General features: G+C 27.8%; 1 protein-coding gene across 1 annotated transcript; it reads right to left on the bottom strand.

Annotated features, from left to right (window-relative positions):
- Window positions 1-1,315: 1,315 nt before the first annotated feature.
- Window positions 1,316-5,433, bottom strand: LOC18599596 (F-box/kelch-repeat protein At5g60570-like). The gene is made up of 2 exons (XM_007029635.3): window positions 5,110-5,433; window positions 1,316-3,035 (listed from the first exon to the last, which is right to left on the bottom strand). The coding sequence occupies exon 2, from the start codon at window positions 3,000-3,002 to the stop codon at window positions 1,620-1,622; it is 1,383 nt and encodes a 460-aa protein (XP_007029697.3). The 5' UTR covers window positions 3,003-3,035; window positions 5,110-5,433; the 3' UTR covers window positions 1,316-1,619.
- Window positions 5,434-9,899: the final 4,466 nt, after the last annotated feature.

Raw genomic sequence — 9,899 nt, 5'->3', positions numbered from 1 at the left:
AAGAAATAATAGGTAAATGATAAAAATATTTTTTATTAAAATTTAAAAAAAATTAATTAAAAAATAAAAAAATTATGATGAGAAATAAATACTCTTTATTAAAATTAAAAAATTTATTTTATTAAAAGATAAAAATATTCTAAACAATAAAATCAAAATAACTTTTACTATAATTAAATAATATTTTTATCAAAATACAAACATATTTTTATTATAATTTAATATTATTTTGTATTAAAAAGTAATTAAACTTTTTATTATAATTAAATAATATTTAATATTAAAAAATAAATATATTCTTCATTAAATTTAAATAATACTAAATAATATTTTTATTATATTTATTATATTCAAATAATAATATTAAATAATATACTTTATAATATTTATTACAATGAAATAATATTAATATATTAAATAATATTCAGATATTTTTATTTCTCTTTTTTTTAAAATGAAGTAAATAATTGGGCCTTTTGTGCTTTAGAGAGAGGAGTGAGGAAGAGAAAGAAAAAAAAAATAAATTTAGTATTTTTTTATAAAGTAATTTTTTAAATTGTAAAAAAATATATTTATCTAATCAATTTTTTTTTTTTTCAACAATTTGGAATAGCCATTACCAAAGAGACCTTGGTAATGACTATTCAGACTTTTCTTGAAATAATTATTTTGAAGAATAACTATTCTATTGAACCAAATGCAACTTTATATCAATAATGAGAATAAAAGAGGAATTGGGAATTTCATTCCTACCAACCAAGCATGCCCTAAGTTCATAAGTGAGAAATGGTCCACAAGCAAGCACCATACCCATCGTATTTATTTTCAATGCTATAAGCTTAGACTAATTTATTACATGAATAGGGTCCGAAAAATCATCTATAGAATTACCAGCAAAGTCACTGTATGCATTTATAGCCTATTCAGAATTGGGACTCATCTAGTTTCTCCCATATCAAATTTCATCCTAACTTTAGCTCTACCTAAACCACTTATTTACTGCCTCCCTCCCCTTTACAGCAATGACACACCCAATGTCTCCCCCCCACCCCCCACCTCTCTTTAGTACCATCAGCTCCCTCTAATAACTCAACAAACAAATAACAAGTCTTTATATCCGCCTAGCCCAAATATAACAACTCCTATCTGCCTAACCCTAGCCTTCCATTCAGACTTTTTCCTATCCTACCTGTCTACAACTCAAAGACAAAACTCTTAAAATCATCTGCTATTTAACAAGGGTACAAAATAGACAAACTTCAGCGCAACACGATGAAGAAAAAAGCAATGTATTTAGGCAATACCTACCTTCAGGTTATTTCAATCCAGAATGAAGAATTAATATTGTAACATTCAAAGAAATGAATTCAATGCAAAGTACAAGAGAAATGGCAACAGTCATTACTTGGTATGAGGTTAAAGCTTTCGGTAATGAGATCTACACAATCAGTTGCCAAACTTTCAGAAATTGATTTGAGGTTAATTATTCTTTTCAAGAACCATAAATGCAAAAAACCAATAATAACATAAATGACACTGAGAAAATAAAAATCATAACTGATAAAGGCTCGCTGGTCTTCACAACATCCATATCTGCACTGAAGATGTGCAGTGAATCGTTAACAGCCCATTACTGCACAATTGTAAACAAAAGCACCTGCTCGCTCCTTGACAGCAAGCACATCCCACTCTGGTCCATCCCTGTTTCCACGCTCTGGATCCCAAGAATGAAGAATGATTACTCCATCATCACGCCCTCCATGTCCTCCGGCTCCTATTACTAGTAAACTGTTACCACATGCTTTAAATGCCAGTCCCCAACCATTGGAAGAGTCAGCCCTAACAGGTAGTCTCTTCACAACATTCCATGAGTTATTAATCTTGTCATATTTCTTGACTTCATTTGTTGCTTGATCAGCAGCGTAAAGCTGATTATTTACAACTGCAACTAAAGGAGGTGAGCGCATAGCAGGATGAAATGCACCGCCATTATTACCATAATACATATTTTCTATCGTCCTCCATGACCTTGTCTCAATATTGTACTCTTCACCACAATTCAAACCATCTACATGACTTGACATGCCCCCAATGACATAAAATTTCCCATCCATAAAGAAACCAGAACACAGTTTCCGTGGGAAGTTCATATCTGGTAAGGTTTGCCAAGTACCCAGCTCAGAATTGTAGAGCTCAGCGGATTTTAATACATTGCCATACTTATCACTTCCCCCAGCTACAATGGCTATCTCCCCAAGGCTGCTAGAACCAAACAAACATCGAGGCAAATTCATTAGGGGGCATCTAGACCAATCATGGGTAATCAAACTATACATCCAAATAGCAAATCCTGACAACTCACGACCAAACACAAGTAATTCAGTCCCCACTGCCAGAGACTCCTTATCAGCATAATTAAAACACTCGTCACAAGGAATCCTAGGTAGTCTCATCCATTTCTCTGTCACAGGATCAAAAGCTTCCCAAGGCATCATGTTACAGGCTAAATAAACCCAGTGTTCAATTACGCCAAGCTGGCATCTCAGTTTATATAAATATCCACTGCCAATCAGTGACCTAAATCTTTTGTTTAAACAAGCCAGATTTGGGTAATCAGATCTGCTGCTCCGCGCCAGAATGTCCAGAGCCATGTCATCATTAAGTCCTGGTAGAAGACTGTTGTCAGATGCTTGTCCATCATGATTTTCTCCAGACCTTGCCACAATTAAAGGTTTCTTTCCATTTAGTCCTATATAGCCCAAAGTTAAAGCACGCACTTCCTTGTCCAGCAAACCTTGCCCCACACCTTTCATGTTAGTTTTATTAGCCAAGAGAATATAAGCCAATAGATGCCAATCATCTTGTGAAACTCTCAAGTCGTGATTGAAAGACATTGGAGGCTGCAATGAGACATGACCTTGCAAACCAGCCGTTACGGGTGATTCATATTCTGACCCTTCTACATTCATCTTTGTCTCCTTAAGTGAATCTCTAAACACCATTTGTGAGAGAAGTGCAGTCCACAAAACTATTACCTGAGAAAGAGAAAAATAGGATTAAAAAATAAGTGACAATACCAAAAAGCAAACGCACATAATATCATCGATTATAAGAACACTTCATCAAATTTCCCTTTATTATCCATCATTTTAGTCTATCAGAGGATAGACTTCCTTCTATCCATGCTTGCCTTAAAATTAACGTCTTCCGTTCTTAGAAGGGATCAGCACTGGCAGCTAAAAGGTAAAAAGCCTAGATATAGCCAATGTGCATGTTGCTGGCCACCAGACAAATTAATGCAAACAAGATTATTTTCCCGAAAGCAAATAATGGTTCAACAAATGAACAATGCATACTGAACTCATACAAGGGATCAAGACTGAGCTTGGACCCTCATCAATATAAGTGTGACCAGGAAAAAACAAAAATGGATATAAGTTAGAATAAAACCTGCATAAATAGCAGTACTCACAATCCAGGCAATAATGTGTAATAGAAACTCAAATCAAAGCTTCAGCGTTTCTTTTCAGCATTAAGTTCTTTTTTTTATTCAAAGAAGAAGGAGGAATCTATGAATAACAACTTCAAAAACAACTCCTTCATAATCTGAAACAAGTATCATCTTCCTATCAAGACAAATTGGTTATTAATCATCATTAGCTCCTGCTTCCAATGTAGTCAGTGCTTCCATCCCAGGATGAGCCGACCCCATGAACAAAATTTTATGCAAAAAAGTGATACTCTAATAGAAAAGAATCTTTAAAATTTACTAGACAAAAAGACCACCAGCAGCATTCTAACCAAAGTTACACGGCATTGCCTTCAGACCAAATTACCCAACATACCGTATGACTAGAACCAATTAAGCACCAACACAACTTTCAACAACCAAAGAAAATATAGCTATGCATCGTAAATTATATGGGGAAAAAATCACAGCAGTCAGCAGCTTTGTATATATCTCTGCCACATTTCAAGGTGGCAGTTTGGTGGGTGTGGATAAAGGAGTAGGCTGCACAGGCTTATCCATAATTTCTAATGGATTAAAAAAAATATAATTATGAAGAAATTATGTCAAAGGTTGAATTCAAATAAAGTAAAATAACGTTTTAAAACAACATCAGTGACTCTATTCTATCTTATATTTTATCTCAATACAATCTCCTCCTGGAGTTGTTTTTCAAATAAAGCATTTTTTTTCCGGAGCCAACGTCAAGAAATTATCAAGTTCTCTTATTAATTAAAAACATTAAGTAAAGTCATTAAATTCCTCTGAAAATTATTAATTAAAAACTTTCATATTGGTCCCAATATTGAGCTACAAATAATGAGTAAATAGCAATTACAACTCATCAAATAGTAGTGAGGTCTATTAGAGCGTAGCCTTTGATGATCTAATATTTTTGACTCGTTAACTTTTCTAATCAAGAACCAAATGAACTTGACCACAAAACATTTACCCATCAGTAATTAAACAATTAGATGTTTGCCATGTGACCATTCAATTATATATGTCATCTTGGTAATCCCAAGTTGATTTACACATTGCAAACATTTCACACAAGATTTTAAACTTCACAGACAATGGATAATATATATATATATATATATAGTTATGATCATTATCAGCTAAAATTCTATTATGTTTTGAAAAAAAAATTGGTTGGTTACCAAAACTTTTCATTCAATTCTCGTCTTTGACACTCTGCACTTAACTATACACTTATTTTATTGAATAATCCAACATGCTGTTTTGATTACAATAAACTGATATATTCCAAATATATACTAAATGTTTTACTTTATTCTAGGAAAACAGAAACAGACAGAGTCCCTGGAAATTTAAACTAGAAAGAAAGGAAACAACATTTTATGGAAAAAAAAATAAAGAAAATGAAATTAATTCAACAACTGACGCTAAAATCTTAGCTTTATTATTTTTTGATTGAGGGGAAGGGGGATTCCAACTGTGGGGAGGTGCATACCATCCAATGAGCAAAATGCTCAGGTGCAAAATCTCAGCAAATCTTAACATTTAACAAATTAAGGTTTTTTAAAAAAAAAAAAAAAAACAGAAAGAAAGAACAAGGAGGAAGAAGAACTCATCACCTTTGAGTAAATCAAAATCCGACCCGATTTTTTCGCTCCCGGAAATTTCGGCGAGACCCGATCTCTGCCTAAAATTTCCCAAATCAAAAAATAAAAAAATAAAAGAAAAACCCTAATTCACATTACGCTAAAGTTTCGATTCTTCCGAATTTCCCAATTTCTATCTCTCTCCCCCTTTCTTTCTTTCTTTCTTTCTCTTTCTCTTTCTCTCTCTCTCCCCCTTTTTTTTAAGCTTTCGGTTTTTGCATGATGGGAATCTCATTCTCATCCATGTATATAAAAATAATTATTATTTATTAGTTTATAAATATGTGAAGACGATTTTTATCATCTTTCACTTTCTCTCTCTCTCTCTCTCTAAAAACTCAGAGAGAAAGAAAGAGGAAGTTAGTTTATTTTGCCCTTTTTCTTTTTAATTTTTATGTTCTCTTTAATAATATTTTCCGTTTTTTTTATTAAGGCGATGGAAACAGAGATTCTATCAACAGTTTCTAACGCTTCCACCTTTTCTTTTTCATTTATTTATTTATTATTTTTTTGGGTTCTCGTTTCCATGTTTCACCGCACTTTTGTTTTTGGTGCAGTCCGTAAAATTTTGTTAGTTTGTTGTTTCTTCTTCTTCTTCATCGCCGCTTATTCTACTTCTGACTTCACTTCTCCTCTTTCTTTTTATTTATTTAATGATTTTTTGACTAGTCAACTTCTTTTTCTCCCCCCTTTTAACTCAAACGCTTACTTAACTGCAGGTGTTCACCATGCACGTGCTTCTTGCTTTTCTATCTTTCTTCTTTATTTCGCCATTTCCTTCCCTTCTTTTCTTTCCTTCTTTCTTTTATCCTTTTTTAAGTTAAATATATGGTATGGTATGGTATGGTATGTTTTTCAGAGGGAGAGATACCTCTCCCATAAAATCTTGTCTATTTTTAAATTATTTAAATTCAATATTTTTTATCCAATTTTGAATCAAGAAAAACACTTTGAAAATCTTTTTAATTAGCCAAATATAAATCAAATCATTTTTTATTAAAAAATAAATGAAATTTGAATTCAATTTCTGCAAGCATGTTAGCTTTTTGAATTTTTTAAAACAAGATTACGTAATTAGTTCTTTTAAATTTAGTCTTTTATAATAATTTTTCTAAAAGTAAAATTTTTTTGTTATTTATAATGATATGACATTTAATAGTTTTGATATGATATTTTTTTAATGTTAATGTAATATTGAATATAATGATTTGACATTTTATTAATGATGTAAGATGGGGTTTGGTATTTTACAATATAATGTAATTATAGAAAAAATAATATTACAGTATTTGGTATACAAATAAAATAATGATTAAAATGCAGATAATATAACATTATTTCGTTTGCTTTACAAATACTTTACTGGAAATGTAATGTTAATTTTCAAAATTATCTCTATTTATTTAAATACAAGTTTAATATACTTGTATTTTTTATTGTTAATTTTTATATAATATCATCTCTTAAATATATTTTTAATCTTATATATTTTATTTTTATTTCTTATTATAAATTTATATATGTTATTTTCATTTCTTTAATATATTTTTTTATATTATATATTTTATTAATTTCTTTTACTTATATTATATAAATTTTAATTTCTTATATTTTAATTTTATTTTAATATTTTTTATTTTAATTATAACATTATAAATTTTTTTTAATAAAGTAATAAAGTTGAAGGATAAAAATGTTTTTAATAACATCACAGAGTGCAATGTAATGTAATTGTATTGGTTTTAAACTATAATTATATTACATCTCTTTGTTGTAATGTGATTATATTATAATCTTATTACATATTTTGGCTGTAATGTGATTACATTGTAATATTATATTACAGTCGTCTGTTATAAAACAAACACTATAATGTAAGTTAATTGGAATGTCGATATGACGTGATCAAGTACTAATATGAAATTTATAAGTGTATATTTGAAATTATTTCATATGAGCTCATGGTTTTGAATAGAATTGGAAAAAAAATAAAAAATACAAATAAGTTTTTAAAAAATTGTGTTGTGAGATAAAGAAAATTTGAATTTTTGTGCTTCATAACTTAAAATAGTGAAAAAAAAAGTATTATGAAATAGATTAAAAAAAAATCACGTTATCATTAATAGATCATCATATTCAATGTCATATTAGTAAAAAAATATCATATGAGTATAATTAATAAAAAAAATTAATAATATAAAAAATACCATTTTGATATAATTTATAGAAATTTTTTAATAATATTAACAATTAGACTAATATTGTCAATTTTAAGCACCAAAGTATTTGACTCATTGATTAATGTATGATCCCCTATTTAAATAGTAAGGTTCAAATCCCCATCTCCCAATTATAAAAAAAAATATTGTCAATTTTAAAAAGTATAAGATTCAATTTTTACCAATTATTATATCAAGACTAGATTTACTATTTTGCCATGATTAATTATATAATTTAACTACATTTTTATTTTATTTTTAATTAGAAAAAACTTATGAATGACCAAGGAAATTTTACCTAGGTCTTGTCTACGATCGCTATCTTTGAATAACAATAATCCAAAAAAATTATGATTCTTATGAACTAAGTCATGAAAACATACGATTAGTGTGTTAAACACAAATAAAGATTAAAGATTTATTGATTAAATATTGGAATATTCTAAATACATTATTAATGTGTTTGTGCGCATTAATATTAAAATGAATTATATATTTTGTATAAGATTAACTAAATAGTTTTGATAACAAATTTACTCCAGTAATTAATATGTTGCACTTTGCATTAATTAATTTATTTATTAGTTGAAAATCTTTTAATCTCGCAGGCTACTAGCATACAATTAAAATTTTATTTAATTGATACTTTTACTATTTAATTTTTATCTTTTACTTTCTATTTTGTTTAAAAATAAAAATATCAATTAAATGGAATAATCGAACTTAAAGATATTTGTATTGATTAACCTTGTCAGTTTCCAACTAGGCCTAGAAAAATCAGAAGTCAAACTTGTACCGGGCTCGGCCCAATCCAGCCCACTAACTTCAACAAGTACTACACAGAATGAAATTGCACACCGAGAATATTAAAAATACAAACAACATTAAAATTACAAAATGAAAAAGTAATGTTTTTATATTTAATCTCTCCTTCAAACATATATTTTCCATATTATATATTATATATCGATCAATTATTATCAAATATTTTAAAAAGTGAAAATCTCTGTACTTTGTTATTTAACATACCATACCTATGATCACCTTTATAAAAAATTGAATTATTATGAATCTATTGCTTTTAGAGTTTTCGATCTTATAATATGTTTATAAATTCTTTAAATACTATTATTTAAATTATTAAAATAAGCATTAGGTATTTTAAAGTCACTTTCATTCAGTACGATGAAAATAAATATTATTAGATAAATAAGATTGGCTATGGTCCATTATATTATATTATTCTTTTAAATTTTATAAACTAGTATTTTATTATATATGCATGGCATGAAGTTGTTACTCGATATACATGTATAGCTAAGTTACAACAATATCCATTTTAGGATTGATTTTTTTTTCGGTACATATTTTGATATTCACTTACTATTTTTGAACACATTCTTTATGGCATTTGCATATAAAATTGTCCTTTGAGAGATGTAATTTTTATTTATTATTGATTAATAATAGAAACAATCTCATAAATAAAATCAAATCTAACATTAAATGAAGATGGACTATAGGTGAAAGAGGTGGCAGCACCTATCCTAAGTTGAAAATGATCATTTCACAAAGTAAACAATGTCATAAAAGAGAAATAAAATATAGAAGAAGAATCTCAACATATATAACCAATGAATTTGATTATCAGCATCTGCATTACCCTTACAAGATTAAAGATTAAAGATTTTTTTATTAACAAAAGCGAACATATTTATCCACTATTTTTTAAATTATCATTTTAAATGTTTTATTATAAATATTAATAACATTTATCTAATTTATAAGTAATAATTCTCATTATATTGAATATTTGTATTAAAAATAAATCTCTTAATTCTACTAATATTAAATAATAATATATTTTTTAATTTTAATAAAATTGAATAATTTATAGGTTAATTATAAAATCTTTAATTCTTTATACAAACTATATACTTTAAAAATAATTATATTTATATATAATTATTAAAATAAATAAATATAATACAACTGCACTGGATTATAAATATTAGTATTTAAAAAATCCAAGGTAGATATCTTTTAAGGAGTCTATCTTTAAAAGCAAAAGAAAAATTCAGAAAGAAGCAAAAAAAAAAAAAAATGGTAATTGTTAATAATTTCGAAAGAATTAAATTTATAATACACAAAATTTTTCATCTTTAAGAACCGATAATGAATTTCCTTGAGAATAATCTAATGTGATATAATATATATATTTTTAATTTTTGAACAGTATTGGAGAGATACAACCGCATGATTTGTGATTATATTTAGAGTTCAGGGAAATTTGCAATTTGTGTCTTAAGTCGGAACACTATTTAGGTTAAAAAGCGTTTGTTTTCCTTAATTAAAATAAATTACATAAAGTTAAAATTGTAAAATAACCAAGTAATAAGGTTACATTAGACAGATGAAACGTAAAACAGACGGGTGATCTTTCCTATTGTCGCAACAAATCCCATATTTTCTATTTCAGTATTGATAAAGAAAAAATGGTAAATTAATTAAACCCTGACTAAAAAAAAAGTGAAGAGCACGATA

Source organism: Theobroma cacao, chromosome 5, assembly GCF_053813885.1.
Source record: "Theobroma cacao isolate CCN51 chromosome 5, ASM5381388v1, whole genome shotgun sequence".
In the NCBI taxonomy this organism is placed as follows: domain Eukaryota; kingdom Viridiplantae; phylum Streptophyta; class Magnoliopsida; order Malvales; family Malvaceae; genus Theobroma; species Theobroma cacao.
The sequence above is the reverse complement of the archived record's forward strand: the minus strand, read 5'-3'. Positions and strand labels throughout refer to the sequence as shown.

Coding starts and splice junctions, on each gene's coding strand:
- LOC18599596 (XM_007029635.3), bottom strand. CDS start 3,002: ATGGTGTTTAGAGATTCACTTAAGGAGACAAAGATGAATGTAGAAGGG.